The following is a 20,043-nucleotide window of genomic DNA, read 5'->3' on the forward strand; positions in this document are numbered from 1 at the left end:
TCCTGATCCAGATGCTGCAAGGAGCAGCTGCAGCATTTACCAAGCAGTGAGCCTGGATTCTCAGAGCTGGGAGCAGCAGCTGGCCCATGGCAGAGCCCACAGCCCATTCCCCAAAGCTGGGGTGCCATGGATGGGGTTCTGCCAGGGCAGCAGCACCATGGCAATAACATCCAGGGGGATCCAGCTCCATCCCCCAGCATAGCAGCAGGGCTGGAGAAGTCAGGATTTACAATTTTTATTTTAAATTCCACAAGGTCTTGCCTTGTCCATGTAAGAAAGTTCAGCAGGGCCTCTACAGCCTTTTCCCCACATCCTGATCCCCAGCCTCCAGTCCCCACTGCCTTCCCTATGCCACCACACTTTCCTCTTGCCTCAGTGTCCCCCTCTGCCCTCTGGAGGGTGAGGGGGATGTGCCAGGAGTATCTCTGGGGGTGGCAGGGCAGTCCTGAGGCCACTGGGTGCAGCTGGCAGGGAGCAGAGCCCTGCCCCTGACCTCCAGCTCCCATTGGGATTGTAGGATCACACCATCCACTGGGACAAGTGAGTCAGGGCTGAGCCTCTGCCAGCCCCTATTCCTGGCCTCCCACCCCCTGGGCCAGCAGCAGGCTGGGAAGGAACAAGTGAGAGCTGGGAAGGAACAAGTGAGAGCTGGGAAGGAACAAGTGAGAGCTGGGAAGGATTATGGGGAGAGGAGCCCCTGGACAGAGCAACACCCAATTCCCCGACCCCCCCATCCATCCAACATGCCCCAGCTGCCACAGCCACCTGCCCACCATATAGGTCTCAATGCATTTTTATTAAATTCTTACAAAACAGAATACAAAATTCTGGCATCAACAATTGTTATAAAGGAAAACTTCAATTCAGCTGTATCAGATCACCTGGTACATACAGTAAAGTGCTTCTTTTTGTGTGTTTGTTTTTTTCTTTTTTTGTTTTTGTTTTTTTGTCTTTTTTTTTTTGTTTTTTTTTTTTTTTAATATTTTCATTTTAATTTCCCAGCCAGCCCCTGAGCAGAGGCCGCTGTTGCACAAACCAACAGTGCGTTAACGTGACTCTTGTTGAACCAGCTTTGGCAGTCTTCATCAATTGTAAAGTGGAGAAAGTTTCTCCTGGTTTGATAAAAAAGAGTTAGCTTCACAGTAAACATTTCTAACCAGTTCTAAGTCGAGTTAGTTGGCTGGAGGAAGGGTGGGGGGGGAAGAGGAGGAAGCAAAAACACTTAACATTTCCAGCTTAAAAAAAAAAAATAATTTTGAAGTTGGTTTCCAAGATAGATGCTCTATGGGGGGGAAAGTTTGGAAAGAGGAAGAGGAGGAAGAAGGGTGCTGGGGTCGCTGGTGCTGGACCACGGGAGCATCTGTCTGGAAACCGCCCCAGGAGCAGTGCTGGCAGCGGGGAGGGGACGTCTGGCCCTGGCACAAGGGTGTCCCCAGCCATGCCTGCCCTGCCAGGGTGGGTGCCCAGCGCTGCCACCAGCCAGGCTGGAGGTTTTCCAGTCCATCCCAGCTCTAGGTGCATTTAAAGATTCTCTACCAATGCACAGACCTGAGGTCACCCCCAGTACCATGCCAGGGGTGCCAGGGCCACACCAAACCCCACCCAAAATACAAATCCGAGCCCAGGCCGAGCTCGGATGCTCCCAGCACATCCTCCAAGTCCCACAAACTCCCACAGCATCTCCTGGCTGCACATCCCCGGCCAAGGACACCCACGGGACACAGGCAGGGTCACCCAGGCCTTCCCCAGAGTGTGTGGGGTATTTATATATAGAGATATAAAAGAGATCGCTCTTATGCGTCGGGGAAAAGGGGAAACTCAGTTTGCCAACAAAAACAGCACGGGGGACAGATAAATTTTGGAGACATCCCCCTGCCATCCCCTTCCCATGATTTTTTTTTTTTTAAAAAAAGGCTGCAGCGTGCAGCATCAACGATAGCTTCACAATACCAGCTCAAGGCATCGCGTACTGTACATCATTCAAGTATTTCTTAATATAAGACAACAAGGAATTATCTACAACTGATAAAACAAAATAAGCTATAAAAAGTAACAACGTACAATCAAGATGGATTTTTTTTTTTTCTCTGTTAAAGGAGGCCTCTCCAGGGTGTCCTGGTGCCTGTGGGGAGGGTCTCCCCTCACCACTGCCTTGCTCCTCCCCACCCAGCACAGTGGGACTGGGGACACACAGGGGAGAGGGAGATCACAAGTGCGAGGCAGTTTTGGGGGTGGGATGGGGATGGAGTCACCCTCCCCAGCCCCCCTGGGGCAGCAGAAAGGCTGGGAAGGGTGAGAGAAGATGGCCCCTGCCCTAAACTCCATCAACACCCGAGATCATCATCCCCCAAGATAACACACACACCTCCCTGAAACAAAAAACAACATATATTGCATAGTATTGCTGTCAGCAGTCTTAAAATAAAAAGGAGAACTTTCTTTTCTTTTTTTTTTCAGAGACAGCGACTGTCTTCAGCTGAAGACCCAGGGAAGTCTGTTCCCCAGCTCAGAGCTCCAAACCCTCACCTGTGCACACAATGGGCCGAGGCTGCTTTTGCAAAATATAAAGCTCAAAGCACTGAGTCAGAAGGGACAGGAGGAAGGTGTGAAGGGGGCACTGCCTTCCCAGTGGGATGGGGGCTGGCAGCAGGCACAGCTTGGTGGCACAACCCCAAGCAGTGCCTGTGGCAGGGAGCAGGGGGTGTCAGGGGGATCTGGAGGCCGGTCTGGCCCTGAGCTCCCCTGGACAGACTCAGAAATCAGCCAAGGGCCTCGCCCCGACTCAGCATCCCGAGTCCTTCCCGCCCCAAACAAACTCCAAGGAAAGGGCAACGCCGTGCATGGCTGGACACACGTGAGCAGGGATGCACGTGCATGACCACCCACACCAGCGCTCTCCCTGCTCAACACCCTTCTGCTCTGACCCCAAACCTTCCAGCCCTGCATCCTGAGCTGTCCCCAGGCTGCTCCCCTGTGCCCTGGCCTTTGGCTGCTGCCACCAGCCTGACTGCTCACCCATTGGCACCCCCGGGGCATTGGGCACCCTCTGTGCCCCCCAACCCTCCTGCCACGGCAGCCTCGGGGCCAGCCTGAAGCCACGGCAGGTCTCACTGTCCTGCAGCAGGTCCTGATGCTCTTTAAGGGGGTCCTTGCTTTCCACAGAGCACACAACTCCCAGAGAGTGTTTCTGACTGCTCTGGCCACCCTGAACACCTCATGCCCCATGCACTTCCCCAGGGGCACAGCCACCAGCCCTTCCAAAACCCAGGGTGCAACACCTGACCTGGCACAAGAGCACAGCCCTGGATGCCCACGGGGAGCCGCCAGCCGGAGCGTGGGAGGAAAGGAAGACATCTCTCTGTGCCCTGTAGAGAAGCACAGCTGGCAGTTTAAAACCAACAGTAATTAAAAAGGAAAGGAAAAAAAAAAAAAAAAAGGGGCAAAAAGAAAAGGGGTGATTAGCTTATTCTGGAAGCAGGATGCAGAGGAGAGAAGGTGGGTTGGGCGCTGCTCCCTTGCTGGCACCATCTCTCCCCAGCCTGAGCTGTTCCCTGCACTGTGTCCCCCTGGAGCTGAGCTGGGGACACCCCCAAGCACAGGACAGAGGGGCTCCCCACACCTCCCAGACCCCCAGGAAGGGGTTTTTGTGGGATCTGCCCCAACAAGGAGAGAAACCTGCAGCTCCGAGGGGAGGGACGAGGTTAAAACGCAACTCCCGCTGTTGAAAACGCGACCGAGGGTCTTTTGTTCACAGTATGAAATGAGCTGAAATCGTCAAAGCAGCCGCGGATACAAAGAGTCCTTTGGTGTCAGGGAGGGGGAAAAATGTCAGAGGAGAAACCGAGAGCTGGGAAACAAAAGTCCGTGTGTCTGTCAGATGTCCTTGAGCGTGCCCTGGGTGAAGCAACCTCACACTTGATTTAATACCTTTAAAAAAAAAAAGATCTTAAACAAACTCTCCCACCCCCAGACCTACAAGATCAGCAAAACCTTGGAAACCAGCCACAGGGACGAGTCCTGATCTTGTCACTAGCCAGAAACTGTGGGGTCAGGGAGGGAAAGGGGAAGAAAGAAAGGAGGAGAAGGGGGGACATGGGGTACAGCAGGTGTGAGGGGCACCACTCAGGCTTGGTCGGCCACCAGGACCAGCGGGGCCACCAGGTGCTGCCCAGAGGCCACTGCCTTGGCCAGGCTGCTCTTCTGCCGCCGCTTGGCCAGCTTGGACTCAGAGGGAGGGGAGAGCTGCATGGCCCGTGAGGTAGCTTTGATGATGATGGGTCGTGCTTCCTCCTCCGCCTCCTCCTCCTCGTCCTCGTCATGCCGTGTCAGCTGGCGGTTGACAGCGATGGCCTCAGCAGCAAAGGAGGTGAGCTCTTTGGCACTGCTGTTCCTGCAGGGGAGGCACGGATCAGGGGGCTGTGGGGGGCTGGAGGGAGATCAAACATCCAGGTGTCCCTCCTCACATGCTGGCCATGCCAGACTGGTCAGACACCAAAAATCAAACCCAAAGTGGCAGGGCTGCCCAGACACAGAGTTGTGGCAAGCCCCCAAAAAGCAGAAGGAACAGACAGTAGTGCTGAGGAGTGGAGTCAGGATTCAGGGAGAACCCACACTCACCTCTGCAGGATGATGGGGGTTGGCAGGGTATTGTCCGGGGCACACTGCAACAAAATGCAGCCAGTCAGAGCCAGGGTTGTGCAGACAGGTGTTCCCCACCCCGGATTTTGGGAGCAGAGAGTGGGGAGGGGACATCAACACTCACCCCCTGCACCCAGGGGTGCTCCAGGACCTGGGCTGCGCTGAGCCGCTTCTTGGCATCTCTCACCAGCAGCTTGGAAATGAGGTCTTTGGCTCCAAAGGAGATGTGTGCCCAGTCCTTGTCAGGAAATTCATACTTCCCCTCCTGGATGCTCTCAAAGAGCATGTTCTGAGCAGGGGGAGAAACAACAGGGCCTCAGCCAGGAGTGCTGCAGCCAAACTGGGGGTGGGTTTGGGTGCTGCTGGCTTCCCCACTCACCTGGCAGGTGTGGCACGCCTCACCCCGGTCCCAGCCGCAGTCAGAGCCACAGTGGCCCACAAAGGGGGGGTACCCACTCAGCATGATGTACAGGATGACACCCAGGCTCCACAGGTCACAGCGCTTGTCATAGATTGAGGCCTCCTCGTTGAAGGCTTCCACCACCTCTGGGGCCATGTACTCGGCTGAGCCACACTGTGGGGACAGGCAGGGTGAGCCCCAAGGGAGGGGACAGACAGGGCAGGGGGTGAGCCCAAGGGAGGGGACAGGGCAGGGGGTGAGCCCAAGGGTGGGACTGACAGGGAAGGGGGTGAGCCCCGAGGGTGGGACTGACAGGGCAGGGGGTGAGCCCAAGGGTGGGACTGACAGGGAAGGGGGTGAGCCCCGAGGGTGGGACTGACAGGGCAGGGGGGACTGCGAGGGTCCTGCCAGATCTCTAGGGCTGCACCTCTGAAGGGAAGGTGCTCCCCAGCTTTGCTCCTGCCACATCAGCCTGCTGGGTTTCCCACTACAGAGGATGCCACAGACCCGCCTCTCTGTGGTCACCCAACAGCAGCTGCCACCTCGAAGGAAAAAAATAATAAAGCCTAAAGGGTGCAACCCCCACGGCGCAGCACAGCCGGACCCACAGGACCCACAGCATTGTCACCGCCCAACCGGCTCGGCCGGACAGCCCCAGCGCCTGGGAGCGGCCACGGGACTCGGTGGGACGAGCCTGCAGTGCCTGTTCCTGCTCCCCGGGCCGCCACGGGCGGAGCCGCCGCGCAGGATCCGGGGCGGGAGGAGTTAACCCGTGCAGGGAGAGGCAGAGCCAGCGGCCCCATTCCCCTATCGCTCCAGGGACTCTGGGGCTTTCCAGCACATGACCCGCAGCCCACACAGGCCCCGTGACCAGGGCAGAAAAGAGCTGCAGCCAGCAGATAATCGCCCCGTAACGAGAGAGGCCTCCCGACGAGGGGCCGGCCCCAGCAGCTGATGGCACCGCAGGAAAACAACCCCGCAGCCCGATCCCGGCTGAGAACGGGGAAACTCGGGACACCCCCGAACTCGGACCCGCCCCGGAGGCGGCGTTCGCGGGGAAGGAGGGGCTGGGGTGTCCTGGCTGTTGTGCTCCCCGCATGGGCTCGGCTCTGCCCTCCCCGGCACGATCGCACCCAAACCCGGGCTGCGGGGCGATACCGTGCGGGGGCACCTGCGGCTGGCGATAAGGGCGGCGCGGCTTTCTGCGGGGGATGGCATCCGTGCGACACGGGGACACCCGGAGCTCTCGGGCTGCCCACCCCGCACCGCGGAGGCTCAGCCCCTCTCCCTCGCCCACGAACGGGGAGCCGCGGCCCCCAGCCCGGTGCCGCTGACCCAGTTCTCCCGGCAGGCTCGGCGAGCTCGGGCTGTTGTTGCTAAGGCTCACGGCAGCCCGGGCGCTGCGCCAGCCCCGGCCCCCCCGCGTTATGTAACCGCATCTCGCCTGCCGCGGCGGGGGGGACGGGGGACACGCTGCATCAGCGACGGCAGCGGCGAGCGGGGGGTGTCCGTGCAGAGCCCTGCTCCATTCCCTGCTCCGGGAACCCCACAGTGTCGGGGGCTGCCACGCTTACCGGGGTGAGCAGCTCCGGAGTGGAGATGGGGGAGCAGTCGCCGTTCAGTTTGATGCCACTTCCCAGGTCAAAGTCGCAGATCTTCACTGGGGAGACCTGGGGACAGAGGGGAAGAAGTGGTCGGTGACCCCCCCAGCATCCTGCAGGTACCACAGCCGGCAGCCCCCGGGGACCACAGCCGTGTTTTCAGGCCACAACTGCTCAATGCCAGGTTGTGTCATGCTTCACACCACGCTGTGCTGTGGCATATGGGGGGGTATGTGTCCCTGGCAGGACCTGGCGTGTGTATGTGTGTCCCTGGCAGGACCCTCCTGCACCCCCCCACCTGAGGAATCACCCCCCACCCCAGGCAGCACACCCTGCACCCACCCTGGCTGCTCCCCGCTCACCTGGTCTGGGCTCTCACACAGGATATTTTCTGGTTTCAGATCCCTGTGTGCAATCCCTGGGGGCAAAAGAGCCAATGAGGGTAAAAATCCCCCTCCTACAAGAACTGCTATAGTGTAAAGTCTGGGGGTGGCACAGGGACCCCTCCCTCCCCACCCCATATCACTGCCTGCACCCTGGCAAAAGGCAAAATTTGCTGCTGGCCCCGAATCCCAACCAAACTGGAGGAACAGGATCTGCACCACAAAAAGCCTTGTGATGCAGCTGGGCCTGACCCTGCGTGCTGGGACGGGCACTGTCCCCTGGGCAGAAGCACGGGGGGAGGCAGTGACACCCCTGGGAGGGCCCAGCACACCCCAGGGTGTCCTTGGTGGCACCTGGGGCATCCCAGCTCACCTTTGTTGTGCAGGAAGTGCAGGGCGCTGGCGATATCCTGCACCACCACGCTGGCCTCCAGCTCGTTGAAGTGGCGTCTCCGGTGGATGTGGGTCAGGATGGAGCCTGTGGCCAGGTGAGAGCAGAGCTGGGGCTCGTGGGGGTCCTGCTGCCCCAGATCCCCCCCACCCTGGGGCTGCACTCACCTCCCCTCATCTTCTCAAACACCAGGTAAAACCTCTCCTCCTCCTCGAAGAACTCAATCAGCTCCAGCACATTTCTGCAGAGACCATGGCGTCAGTCCAGCATCCCCCTAACACCTCCTGGGGTCCCCCCCACAGCCCCATCCAGCACAGGACCCCGGCAGGGATGTGGGATGGGAAAACTGGGCTTGCAGTGATTGAAACCACACGGCCAGGGCCCCCTGGCCGAATTCCAGGAGGGAGAGGGGCTCGCTCCTCCCTAATTGCTCACAGCCCCTCCTGGCCCGCCCCACACACAGCAGGGGCTCGGCTCGGCTCCAGCTTGGCCACCGAGGCCCTGCCGTCATGGCAAACCAGGAATGTCCCCTGGGGATGCTCCACCGAATGTCCCCTGGGGATGCTCCACCGCGGGGTCAGGGGGAGGGAGCGTGGGGCAGAGGGCGGGCTGGCTGTGGCCCATGGGTGTCACAAGCATCAGCATCAGGTCCCGGCCCACTCCCGGTGCCCAGCGTGGGGGATGCCCCCCGTACCTGTGTCCCTGGCACTGATAGAGCATCTCCACCTCCCGGAAAACCCTGCTCCGGATGTGTCCCAGGCGCTTCTCGATGATCTGGAAGGCCGAGAGGGGGAGGCTGAGCGCTGCCAGGGAGGGGCCGGGCACCGCTCACCGCTGCCCCTCCGGCGCGGGGATCGCGGGGCCGGGCGGGGCTCCGGCAGCAGAACAGGCTGTTCCCGGCGCCGGTGCCAAGCGGCAGAGCCGTGCCAAGCCGCTCCCTCCGGGGCCGGGGCCAGCAGAGCTCCATGTGACGCTGGAGCAGCACAGGGCCCTATGCCCCACTGGGCGCTGGCACGGCGGGGCCCGCTGCCCGTGCCAAGGGTGGGCAGGGGGAGACACCCCACACGGTGGGGAGGGCAGATGGATGGGTGCTGTCATTGCCCTTTGGGGCACGCAGAGCACTCCACCAGCACAGCCCTCCCTGCTGCCTCAGCTTCTCCTCTGGAGCACCCAAAGGCCCCCATGGAGCGATGGGGGAGGCAAAGCTCCCCCAGCATTTGGCTGCTTTTTGACACAGGGCCCATCCCAGAGCCCCCCGTGCCATGGCTCGGAGTGTGTGGGGTGCGGGGACAAGGGACCACCATCCCTGACCCCAAAAGCTCACCCTAATCCCCTCCAGCACCCACATGAGAGAGATCTCCCTGGAGTGAGTAGGAGCTGACCACCCTGCCCAAGTCCCCAGACACATCCTGAGTGTTAATTTAGTCTCTGGCCTGCCCTCATTGACAGAGAGGAGCGTGGCTAAGGGGGGTCACCGAGGAGCCCGAGCTGGGTGATGGCAGAGGTCAGTGTGCCACCACCACAGCCCAGCACTGCTGCATCCCTGCCCCTCTCCCTTCTCTCCAGCCCATAAAGCTGCAGTCCTGAGCCAGCACTGATGGTCCTGGGAGCTGGGAGAGCCCCAGGAGGGGAGGGCAGAATGGAAACTGAGGCAGGGATGGGAGGACAGCAGCCCTGCAGCCCCAGCAGGGGAGCTTTACCTTCACCGCGTACTCCTTGTTGGTGATGAGGTTCACGCAGGACTGCACTCTGGCGTGGGCCCCTTCTCCCAGCACCTCCTCCTGCAGCTGGTAAACATCTGCCAGGGGAGAGGTCACCTGAGCTGCAGCCCCACTGTGCACAGCCTGGGGACACCAGGAGGGCCCAGCCCTGCCCCGGTGTCCCTGAGCAGCCCCGCTCACCTTCGAACCTGCCCGAGAAGCTGTCGGTGGCTCTGCAGCGCTTCTTCTTCTTGTTCCTTTTCTTGGCATCAGGGATGTCGATGGGTTGACTTGAAGGCATGTCTGTGCCAGGGCAAAGCCAGCAGTGTCAGTGTCAGCCATCCCTGTCCATCCACAGCTCGCCCAGCACTGCCCCCGGAGCCCTCAGACCCAGATCCCAGGGGCAGGATGGGAGGGAGGATCCTGCTGGGAGGGAGCCCCTGAGGAGCAGCCAGGACTCACCGGGACGGGGCGGGCACTCGAAGTTGAAGACGGGCTCCAGGTGGTTGGACTGGTCGAACTCCAGGTCGAAAGGGTTTTGCCCCTGTGGGAGCCAAGAGCAGGAGTGAGGTGGCAGCTGCTGGATCAGCCACCACCAGCTGCCACCCTGAGCCCAGCGTGCTCCAGCTCCTGGGACACATTCTGCTCACTGCCCCATGGTGCAGGACACCAGCCCATGGTGGGACACAGCAGAGCTCCAGGGAGAGCCAGAGGATGAGGAGGAAGGCTTTGACCACATCTCCTGATGGGGATGGTGCTGCAGGGTCACTCCTCCAGCCAGCCCCAGGCCAGCACACGGGGGATGACGAGAGGGACCGCAGCCGCCCACACCAACCCAACCCCAAATCTCCACCCAAACCTGAACCACGGTGAGGTAGGAGGGGAGGAAGAGAAGTCACAGGGCAAGACAGGCTCCAGAGCCACCCCTGCATGTCCTCCCAGCTCCCTGCAAGGTCACAGTGGCTGGAGCCAGCTCTGTGGACATGGTGTACACCAGGCTGCAGGACACCCCCGACCTGGCCTGGCAGGATCAGGCCTCACTCCAAACCCTCCTGCAACCCCGGGATCCATGAAGGGCCTGGACCGGCTCCTTCCCCCATGCTGAACCCCAGTGGCACCCGAAGGGACATGGGAACCCTCTGCCTCCTGCTCCCCTGAGCCACCCGTGGGACGGGGCAGCGCTAGGGGCGAAAGGGCCCCCTCCTCCCCAGGATTATGAAATCTGTTTGGGTGGAGGTGGCAGCTCCAGCGGCGTTCCCAAACCCGCCCGGTGCCCGGGCCGGCTGCCAGCCCCAGCACGGCCAACCCCGGCCACCGGCAGAAACACCCAGAAGGCTCCTGTTTACTGCAGCCCTGGTGGGGCCGGGGGTCCCCAGCGGAACGGGGCGGGGGGGGCAGGATCACAGCAGGAGCACCCCGCACCAAGCACCACTCTGGATCTCCGGAACCAAAACTCTGCTGTGCTGCATTTTCCCAGCTTTCCTCCCCCTCAAACCCTGGATTTGGGGAGCTCAGCATCGCCCCGCAGCTGCTGCCCCCCGGGACGAGCCCCGGCAGGATGGGGGGCTCGGGGCCTCCGGGAGAGGCACGGGGGTGCACGGAGGGCAGGGGAAGCACAGGGGGGCACCGGGGGGGGGCAATAGGGGGCCGGGGGGCCCTGCCAGCTGCCGCAGCACCGCCACACAAAGGTCTGGGGGATGGGAGGCTGCGCACGGGCTCCGTCAGCTCGGCCGAGGTGTCCCCCCCGCCTCCATCCCCGGCCACCGCGGGGGGACACAAACCCCGGCCAGAGGCCACCCGAGCGGGAGCGGGGGCACCGCCACGAGGGGCGGGTCACGGGGACCCCCCCGCACCCCGAAGCTGGAGCGAAACCGAACAAAGAACCCCTCAAGCCACAGCCAGGGGGCGGCTCGGGAAGGGGGGAAGCGAATGGAGCGGGAGCACAGGGACCCCCCGCACCCCCGAGGTGACAGCGGCAGGTGGGACCGGGGGGGTGACGGGCCCGGGTTCGGGGTGCCCAGGGCATCCCGGGGCGGGGGGATCGAGCCTCGCACGGTCCCACCGGGCCGGGCCTGCGGAGCCCTGAGACCACCCCCACATCACAGCCGGACCAGGACGAGGGGGTACAGCTGAGAGGGGGGAAAGTGCAGCCAAGGCAGCCACGGGGGATCCCCAGGGGAGCTGCAGCATCCCAGCGCCCACCCGAGGCATGGGGGGAGACACTGAGCCATCCCCGGGAGCACCGCGACCTCCCGCACGGGGGGACAGGGGGGTTCCTCTGCACGGCTTGGGGGCGGCACCCCCGGAGCTCCTCAGTTCGGGGGTGTCGGGGGCGGGGCAGGAAGCGGCCGGGCCCCTCCATTCCCGGGCAGGGGATGCAGCGATGCGGGCACAGCCCGGCCCTGCCGGCACCCCGGAGCCCCCCAGAGCATCCCGGGGAGGCGGGGAGCACCCCCTTACCTTGAAGGAGCGGTGGAATCCCGGGATCTCTGATTTCTTCTGCACCATCTTGCTGCGGGGGGGAGCGGGGGGCGGCGTTGCTGGGAGAAATGAGGGGGGGCGGCAAAATTAAAAAAAAAGGGGATGGGGGGGAGGGAGGCGGAGGGACGGGCAGAGCCGGAGGGGAGTCCGGGGGTGGCCGAGACCTGCGGGGAGATGAGGCAGAGCGGGGGGGGGGTCAGGCGGTTGCGGCCCCCCCGGATCGTGCCCGGTTCCCCCCCGAGCCCCCCGGGCCGGCGCTCACCGGCGCGGCCCCGCAGAGCCGCCGCTGCTGGTGGTACCGCAGCCCGCACCGCCGCCCGCTCCGCTCCGCGCCGCTCCGCCGCCGCCGGGGGGGACGCGCCGCCCCCGCCCCCGCCGCCTTTATAGGCACGGCCGCGGCCCCGCCCCGCCCCGCCCCGCCCCCGGGCCGCCGACACCCCCCCGGCCAGCCCCGGGACGGGGACACCCCGCCGGGGACACGAGCGGGCACCCCGGGCACACAAACAGCCCCGGACAGGGGCACAGAACCCCCCCGGACACCTCCGGCACACAAACACCCCCGGACAGGGCCACAGAACCCCCCGGACACCTCCGGGGACACCAACACTCCTCCCGGGCACACAAACACCCCCGGACAGGGCCACAGAACCCCCCTGGACACAAACACCCCTACCGGGGACACACCGGGGACACAAACACCCCCGGCCAGGGTCACAGAACCCCCCCGGACACCCCCGGGCACACAAACACCCGTCCCCGGGACACAAACACCCCTACCGGCCACTCACCGGGACACAAACGTCAGCCCCGAGTACAGACACAGTCCCCCCCCTCCCTAGGCACACAAACAACCCCCCCCCGGGACACCCCAGAGCCCCGGGCACAGGGACAGCAACACCACCCCCCGGACAAAAACTCCCCCGTGCAGCACCGGGGGACACAAACGCCCCCTTGGACACGCAAACAGCCCCCCCACCCCCCCCCGGACACCCCAATTCCTCGTGGAAACACAAGACCCCCCCCCCCGGGCACTCACACTGGGGAAACAGCCTCCCTAATGGGACACCGCAAAGGACCCCCGGGACCGCCCACAGCCCCTCTCGGGCACCCACCCGGGACCTCACCCCCCCCCCCCGGATTTCCTCTGGGGACACCGCACCCCCCCTCGGGCACCCCCCTCGCTGCACCGGGGCACGCTCTGTGCTGCTCCGGGCACCGGGACCGCCCCCCCCGGTACCCTGCTGTGCTGTGGGGAGGCTGGGGACACTCTTCGGAAGGGTCCCTGCACCCCCATGCCTGGCACCCCCTGTGCTGCACCCCTTTGCCACCCCCCTGTGCTGCACCCCAAGCACAGGTACACCCCCCTGTAACCCCCCTGTGACACCCCCCTGTCACCCCCTGTGCTGCACCTAAGCACAGGGACACCCGTGTTCAGGACCTGGTGGCAGGGGAGGGGTATCCCCTGAGCCCCCCAGCCCACTCAGGTCACGAGTGGGGCAGAGCTCAGCCCGGCCTGCACCGGGGGGCGGCAGAGCAGGGGTCACGTCCCTCTGTCCCCGCGGGCCACCAGCGGCCGTGGGGAGCAGGGTCGGGAGCAGGACCCCCCTCCCGGCGCGGTGACCCCGTGGGAGCCGCTCCCCACGCGTGTGTGCGACAGTCCCGTCCTGTCCCGTCCTGTCCCCCCCGCGCCGCGTGACGCCAGCGGGGGCTCAGAGCAGACGCGCTCGGTGCGCGCAGCGGCTGCGCCGGGGCCGATGGCTGCGGCACCGCGGTGACTTCACCGCCCGCCTCGCGCATTGGCTGCGCCCGCCGCCGCCACGGCACCCCGGACCCCCCCGGCACCGACACTGGCACCTCGGACCCCCGTGTGACAGCCACCGGCACCCCCGGACTCCCCCGTCACAACCATCGGCACCCCCAGACCCCCCCCGTCGCCTCCACGGCACCCCCAGACCCTCCCTCAGCCATCGGCACCTCCGGACCCCCCCTCAGCCACCGGCACCCCCGGACCCCCCGTCACAGCCACGGCACCCCCGGAGCCCCCCGTCACCGATACCGGCACCACCAGACCCCCTTGTCACAACCATCGGCACCCCTGGACCCCCCCATTATTGCAATCGACACCTCCAGCCCCCCCTCGTCACTGCCACCGGCACCCCCGAACCCTCCCTCGCCGATATCAGCCCCCCTGGACGCCCCTCAGTGCCACAGCACTCCCAGGCCCCCCTCAGCCATCGGTACTCCCGGAGCCCCCTCACGGCCAACGCCGCGCTCAGACCCCCCCTCACTGCCATCAACACCCCTGGACCCTTCCCCTCCCCATCGGCACCTCCGGACTCCCCCTCAGCCATCGGCACCGCCCCCCCCCCCACTGCCGCAGCCCCCGGCCCTGCTCTGCCCCCCACCCTCCTCTCCCCCGCTCCTGGGGGGTGTTTGCGGGCATCTGCATTCACCCCAAATCCCGGTGCCAGCCCTGTGTGGGGTCACCAGGGTGGGCTCCTGGCCACCCCCCCCAAACCTGCCACATTCCCGCTCTTCCGGGCCCTCATGGCTCCTCCTGCTCCCTCACGCCGGCCTGGCTCTGCCCGGGCCTTTGTTTGTTGGTGCTGCTCATGAGGGCTCCCCACTTAATCCGGACTTAGGGGGGTGAGTGGTGGTGCCCCCACTGCTGGGGGGTCCGCAGGGGGACAGGGACAGTCCCTTCGCCTCCTGGGGCTCCTGAGGAGCCACGAATCCCCAAATCGTGCCCACCACCACATAGGTCATGGAGCCGGGAGTGACGGGGCAGCACAGCCGGGCCACAGCCCTGGGGCCACCAGGGGTGCCTGGCGTGGGGAGACACCCAGGGCTGGGCTGGGGGCTCACCCAGGGCTGGGTTGGGGCTCACCCGGCCCATGGGTGTCCCTGGTAAGCTGGGGCAGTGGCAGCGTGTTCACTGTGTGTGCCACGTGTGCCATGTGCTGGCTGCATGTCACGTTAGCTGTGTGTCCCCTGTGTGTCCCCTGTGTGTCCCCTGTGTGTCCCCACATGTCACCGTGCCCTCTGTGCACGCCTGGTGCGTGCTCAGTGCCCACCCCTGCTCCCTGTGTGGCCCTGGCGTGACCTTGGCGTGTTTGTCACCCCTGTGCTGGTCACACACGCTCAGTGCACACTCAAGGGGAGGTTTCCTGCCCCAGGGACACCAGGACAGGCTCCTCTTCCCAAGGCTCCCCTTCCCCGTGCTGGTCCCTGTGGAATTGGCTGGCAGGGAATGTGCACAAACTCACACACGTGTGTGCAAGGCCAGAGTGTGGCCCAGGGGTGTTTGCACGAGCACGCACACACACCTACATGTGTCCATGTGTTGTTTTGTGCCCACACACGTGTCCATCCCAGTGTGCCACCCGTGTTTCCCCCACGGGACCAGGGTTCCCCCTCTCCTGCTGGGCACAGGGTGCAGCCAAAATCCCCAAAATCCCCCCTGTGAGGCCCAGCCTGGCCCCCAGGTCCCTGCACTGGTGGCTCCTGTGCCCCTGGACAGTGGAAAGGGCGAGCACTGGCAGCTCACAGAGCACAACTCAGCCCTTTCTAATGTTTTTTTTTTTTCTCAGGGAAACACAAATTTTGATACATCTGAGCTCCCTCTCTGCTCCTGATCACATCCAGTGTCCCAGGGGTGCCAACAGCAGCGAATTCCCCACGTCCCAGTTCTGCTCTGGATGCGCTCATGGTGAACCCCCCGGCTGTGTCCCCACGGTGTCACCTGTCCCCGCACCAGGACCCCAATCTCGTGGGGTCTCCAGGAGCTGTTGGAGCCCCACACTCCAGGACCGGCCGAGGGAAAACAGGAAAGTGAGCGGGGCTGTGCCGGAAGGCGGCTATTGTTGGCCAGGGAGCGGAGGGAGCGGCGGGGCCGGAGGCATCGCGGCCACCCTGTCACCCCCTGTGCCCTGAGCCACTCAGGGGTGGCTGCTCACCCCCCTGGATGTGCCCCAGTGCGGGCAGGCTCTGCTCGGGCTGTGCAGGGCTTCCCCTCCCACCCCACTGCTCTGCCTTGGAAGGGAAAATAAATAAACTTTTTTTTTTTTTTTTTTCCATGTGTTACTTCCCCGGCCCAAGGAGGGCTCAGCTTCCCGGCCCTGGGAGCAGGAGGATTTGGAACTCTCTGGCTCTGTGTCAAATGAAAAAATCCTGCAAAAAAACCTGGAATTTCCTGCTGGGCAGAAATCGGAGGTTTGACACTCCTGGAGCTGGGGTGGGACAGGAGGGATGGGAGGGACACAGGGGACACCCTCCCCCCATGCCCAGGGCACACAGGGGCTCACGGCCCAGCTGGTTCCTGTGCTGGCGGATCCTCCATTTCCTCCTCACCCTGAAGCCACTGGGAAGTTTTGGCAGCTCCTGCCAGGCCCCCAGTGCATCCCAAATTCCCCCTGCCACCATGGGGCTCTCCCAGGGACACAGCCCTGGTCCCTTGGTCCCCATCTGTTGCAGGGACAGGGCTGGGGTGAGCCCTGTGACTTTACCCCCTCATTTCAGGGCTGTCCCCCTGCCCAGAGCTGCCCAGAGTGTCCCAGGGACAGCAGGGGGACAGGCAGAGTGAGAGGGGTCACAAGGAGGGGGATGGTGGAGTCGTTCCTCAGTTTCCCCAGCTGGAAGAGGTGTCATAAGGGGAGAGAGTAGCTTGAACCCAGCATGGAAGCTGCACAGAAGTGTGTCCTGAGGGAGGGCACAAACACACCCTGGTTTCACCCCAAAAGTCCTTGAAGGGAGGTGCCAGCTCAGTGGGGAGCATCCTCCCTCTCCATCACCCAGTCCCTGACAGCCCACACCAGCCAAAACCCAAGGGACAAGGACATGGAGGAGGTGGGATTGGGATGGGGCTTGGCTCAGGGATCTGCTGGAAAGATGGAAAAAAGTCCTCCAGGAGGGAAATCTCTGCAGCCCCCAAAACAAGGGGCAGGAGCTGCAGGAGCTTTTGGGGTTGGTGGGAGAAGGGCAGGGACAGGGCTCATGCTGTGCCACAGTGGGAGTCCTGTCTTAGCAGAGAGCAGCAAATGGGAAAAGCATTTCCAGGAGGACTTCAAACACCCCAGGCTCTTTTCACCCTCCTCCACCCTCCCAATTCCCTGGAAAGGGGGAAATGTGCAGCAGCAGCCCCAAGCCCTGCAGCTGTGTCACTCTGGGGAAGCCCAGGGACGTGGCAGGAAGAGGTGCAGGCTGGCACGTTGCACATTTTCTTAGAAGGAGCAGAAAAACTCCCAAACCATCAAAAAATTCCCCCTGCTCCCTTGGAAAGGGCACTGAAACCACAGCAGGGCCTGTACACCCTGTCAGTGCTGGCAGCCTCTGGGGTTAGCAGGGATTTGTTCACCAGGACCAAAAACGATCCTGGGGCCCCTTCTCCTGGTGAGGAGGGAGCTGCCATCCCCGTGGGGCCTGAGCAGCAGGTGCCCTGGGTATCAGTGTCACCAGGGGATGGGACATGTCCTCCCTGCTCCAGCACTTTCCCAGAAGCATTCCAGGTCCTGCCCATGTTCCTGGAGCTGCTGGCTCCCAGCCTGGCCTGTGCCATACAAGGCAGAGGGAGCACGTGCCATGCTGGTGACTGTTCCCTTGTCCCAGCAACGGCTGTCACCTCCTCCATGGAGCCCAAAACTGGAGCTGAGCAAAGCCAGGGCACGGATCAGGGCTGGGGGGCTGCCAGGGACCCTGGGGAAACTGGCTCCAGAGGCATCAGCTGTCCAGGGAACACAGAACAAACAAAAGCACATTTCAGAGCTTGGAAAGCCTCCAGTGCCCGTGCAGGGATGAGGGACAGAGGCACTGCCAGGGTCTGGGGGGCTGAGTGTGACAGGAGGGCTGTGCAGGGACACGGCCTGTGCCACCTGTGCTGCTGTTCCCCCAAATCAAAAGGTGCATCCCCAGCACCTCCTGGGGATGGGAACACTGTCCATGGGCCCCTCTGGAGGGGTCCCCCTGCTGTCTCTGGGACGGTGCCCAGGGCTGGAGGAGCAGAGCAGGGCAGAGTAAGGACATCCTTCTGTCACAGCACAGCCCAGCAATGCTGAGCAGGGAGGCGGTGGCAGGTGGGGACACCCCTGTCCTCACCCAGCAGGACATGGCTCTGGCACAGACCCCACAGACACAGGGACCATAGGAGACCCCCAGACCCTTGGCTGCTTCCCAAGGGTCCCTGCAAAGGCTGCCCCCCCTCCCCAGCTTCCCACTCTAAGCAAACCCTGATGGGACTCGTGATGGATGTGCTGAACCCTTCCACCAACCCAGCAATGGTCTGGTCTGGGATCCAGAGGGGGAAAAGGGCAGAGCCAGGCCAAGAAGTCCAGGAAACCCAGGAGGAGCAGAGTGCCCCAAGGAGCATCGATGCTGGTGAGCTCAGAACCTTGTGAGGGATTGACAGGGAGAGCAGGGGCTTTCCCAAGACTTATTTATCGAGGAAAAATGAAAGCTGTGGGTACAAAAAGCCCCCTGCACTTCTCCCTGTGAGCCAGCTTCACCCCATCCCCTGCCAGCAAGGCAGCAGTGGGTGCCTTGAGCTCTCCCTGCCTGGCAGTGTGACTGTGCCGTGGAGCAGGGACACCTCCTGAGCTGTGCCCCAAGGAACTGAGACCTTTCCACCAACAACACATCTTTGGATGAGCCCAGTGTGAGTTCCCCCTAATCTGCAGCTGGACTGCACATCTGTGATCTCCTCTGCAGGTGGGACACATCTCAGGGTTTGGGATGAGACTGAGACCCTTACTTGGAAGAGCTCCCAGGTGAGTTCCTGACAACACCCTGAATTAACACCAATGAAATCCATGCATTTAATTCCTTCAAATGAGAACCACTGTCCAAATCTGAGACTAAGACTGGACCTGGGCTGTACCTGAGGTCCATCAGGAGTTTAGGAAGCAGGGGGGTCTTGTCTGAACCTTGTACTCAACAGAAGGGTCTCTCTCACCCTTTTACATTCTCAGTCTCAGGGTAAATCACTCCAGCTCAGTTCCAACTTGATTTTCCTTAGTCTTTTACGTCCATGTAGGAAGTACCAGAGGGAACCTCATCATTGTACCCTGTTAAATCACACTTTCATAGATTCATATTAAAATCTAACAGTGTTGACAGTGACTCTTTGAGTGACCCTAAATCACTTATCTGTGACAAAGTGCTGTTGTTGGCAGGATCCTAAATCCAGATTCATGGCAGAACTGAGGCCCTGAAGCTCCTGAGGGTTCAGGGGATGGAGAAAGCCAGCAGGGGAGGATCAGAATGAGCCATGGCTTCCTGGGAGCAGCAGGAGACCCTGCTCTGAGGCACAGGAAAGGAGCATTTCCCTCGGAACATACGGCAGCCACAGCCCCCTCCGTGCTGCCAGCCCGTGCCCGCTCCAGCTCCGGGGCAGATGCCATCTGTGCTTTTTGGGAAGGGATCAGCCCTGCAGAGGGGAGGCTGCTGGAGCCCTGGGCACTCTACCTGCTCAGCCCAGGCCCTGCAGTGCAGATCTGCAAAGCTGTTCTGTGGGCTCAGCAGAGCCTTTGTGACGCCTCTGCACCCAACCTGTGCCAGGGATGAGCAGTAAAAGCACCCAGAGGTCCTGCTCAAGGCTAAACCCCCTGGCCAGGCTGGGCTCAGCTCGGGGGGCTCAGTTTGGGGGGCTCAGCACTGGGGCCACAGTTTGGGGTGCTCAGCCTGGAGGGCTCAGCACTGGGAACTCAGCCCTGAGGGCTCAGCTTGAGGGGCTCAGTTTGGATGGGCTCAGCACTGGGGCTGCAGTTTGGGGTGCTCAGCCCTGGGGGCTCACAGCTGCCTGCTCCCTGCAGCACTGCAGCTGCAGCTCAGTAAACACCAGATGAAAGCCTGGGGAGATGAAAGTGGGGCTGGGGCTGCCGAGGCAGAGGCAGAGCGAGCTGAGCTGTGGCTCCACAGACCTGTCTGGGCAACATCCTGCACTGCCGGGTGTGGGGCCGGGCTCAGCCACCTCCAGCCCTGCCACATCTTCTCCTACAAAGGTGCTTTTCCTCCTCCTCCTCCTCCTCCCTTGGATGAGCTGGTCTGGCATGGGAGGGTCTTTCCCCCAAAAAGAAAGGGGGGCTGAGGAAGGCAGGTCCCTGCAGCCCTGTGGGTCACAGGTGTCACACATCCCCAGACAGCACCCACAGCACTCCATGGGGTGTGAAAGGGGAAGCTGAGGAACAGCAGCAGGAGCTGCCCTGGCTCGGAGGGCTGACCCAGCAGCTCTCACCACCCACCAGCAGCCCCACCACAGCTCAGCACTTGGGGCCTTGCAGGTGTCCTGGTTTCAGCTGGGACAGAGCCAGTTCTCTCCCCAGGAGCTGGTACAGGGCTGTGTTTGGGATCTGGGATGAGAATAATGCTGATAACACACCGATGTTTTGGTGCTGCTCAGCAGTGCTTACCCTAAGCCAAGGACTTTGTGTGTCCCATGCTCTGCCAGCAAGGAGGGGCA

The 20,043-nt window shown here is 62.7% G+C and overlaps 2 protein-coding genes across 3 annotated transcripts; one reads left to right on the forward strand and one right to left on the reverse strand.

Annotated features, from left to right (window-relative positions):
• Positions 1 to 777: 777 nt before the first annotated feature.
• MKNK2 (MAPK interacting serine/threonine kinase 2) lies at positions 778 to 11,720 on the reverse strand. Of its 2 annotated transcripts, none has more exons than XM_063160905.1 (13): positions 11,574 to 11,720; positions 9,576 to 9,657; positions 9,315 to 9,416; positions 9,114 to 9,211; positions 8,108 to 8,187; positions 7,581 to 7,654; positions 7,396 to 7,500; positions 7,002 to 7,057; positions 6,613 to 6,708; positions 5,018 to 5,212; positions 4,763 to 4,927; positions 4,618 to 4,661; positions 778 to 3,365 (listed from the first exon to the last, which is right to left on the reverse strand). In XM_063160905.1, the coding sequence occupies exons 1-13, from the start codon at positions 11,619 to 11,621 to the stop codon at positions 3,215 to 3,217; spliced, it is 1,296 nt and encodes a 431-aa protein (XP_063016975.1). In that variant the 5' UTR covers positions 11,622 to 11,720; the 3' UTR covers positions 778 to 3,214. The 2 variants fall into 2 exon arrangements, with proteins under 2 accessions (XP_063016975.1, XP_063016974.1); XM_063160904.1 differs by lacking the exon at positions 778 to 3,365 and adding an exon at positions 3,992 to 4,390.
• LOC134420910 (collagen alpha-1(XVII) chain-like) lies at positions 11,697 to 16,243 on the forward strand. Its single transcript, XM_063161316.1, has 5 exons — positions 11,697 to 11,889; positions 12,944 to 12,948; positions 13,079 to 13,218; positions 13,332 to 13,831; positions 16,113 to 16,243. The coding sequence occupies exons 1-5, from the start codon at positions 11,697 to 11,699 to the stop codon at positions 16,241 to 16,243; spliced, it is 969 nt and encodes a 322-aa protein (XP_063017386.1).
• The last annotated feature ends 3,800 nt before the right edge of the window (positions 16,244 to 20,043 follow it).

This window comes from Melospiza melodia, chromosome 7 (assembly GCF_035770615.1).
Source record: "Melospiza melodia melodia isolate bMelMel2 chromosome 7, bMelMel2.pri, whole genome shotgun sequence".
Lineage (NCBI taxonomy): Eukaryota > Metazoa > Chordata > Aves > Passeriformes > Passerellidae > Melospiza > Melospiza melodia.

Excerpts from the sequence above, each read along its gene's own strand:
- MKNK2 (XM_063160904.1), bottom strand. The coding sequence starts at position 11,621 with ATGGTGCAGAAGAAATCAGAGATCCCGGGATTCCACCGCTCCTTCAAG. Across the intron at positions 9,658-11,573 it reads GATTCCACCGCTCCTTCAAG|GGGCAAAACCCTTTCGACCT; the intron begins GTAAGGGGGTGC and ends TGGCTCCCACAG. Across the intron at positions 4,391-4,617 it reads ACCCCCATCATCCTGCAGAG|GAACAGCAGTGCCAAAGAGC; the intron begins GTGAGTGTGGGT and ends CCTCCCCTGCAG.
- LOC134420910 (XM_063161316.1), top strand. The coding sequence starts at position 11,697 with ATGGGGGGGAGGGAGGCGGAGGGACGGGCAGAGCCGGAGGGGAGTCCG. Across the intron at positions 13,219-13,331 it reads CCTCCCGGCGCGGTGACCCC|CGGCTGCGCCGGGGCCGATG; the intron begins GTGGGAGCCGCT and ends CGGTGCGCGCAG. Across the intron at positions 13,832-16,112 it reads CAGGCCCCCCTCAGCCATCG|GGCTGTCCCCCTGCCCAGAG; the intron begins GTACTCCCGGAG and ends CCCTCATTTCAG.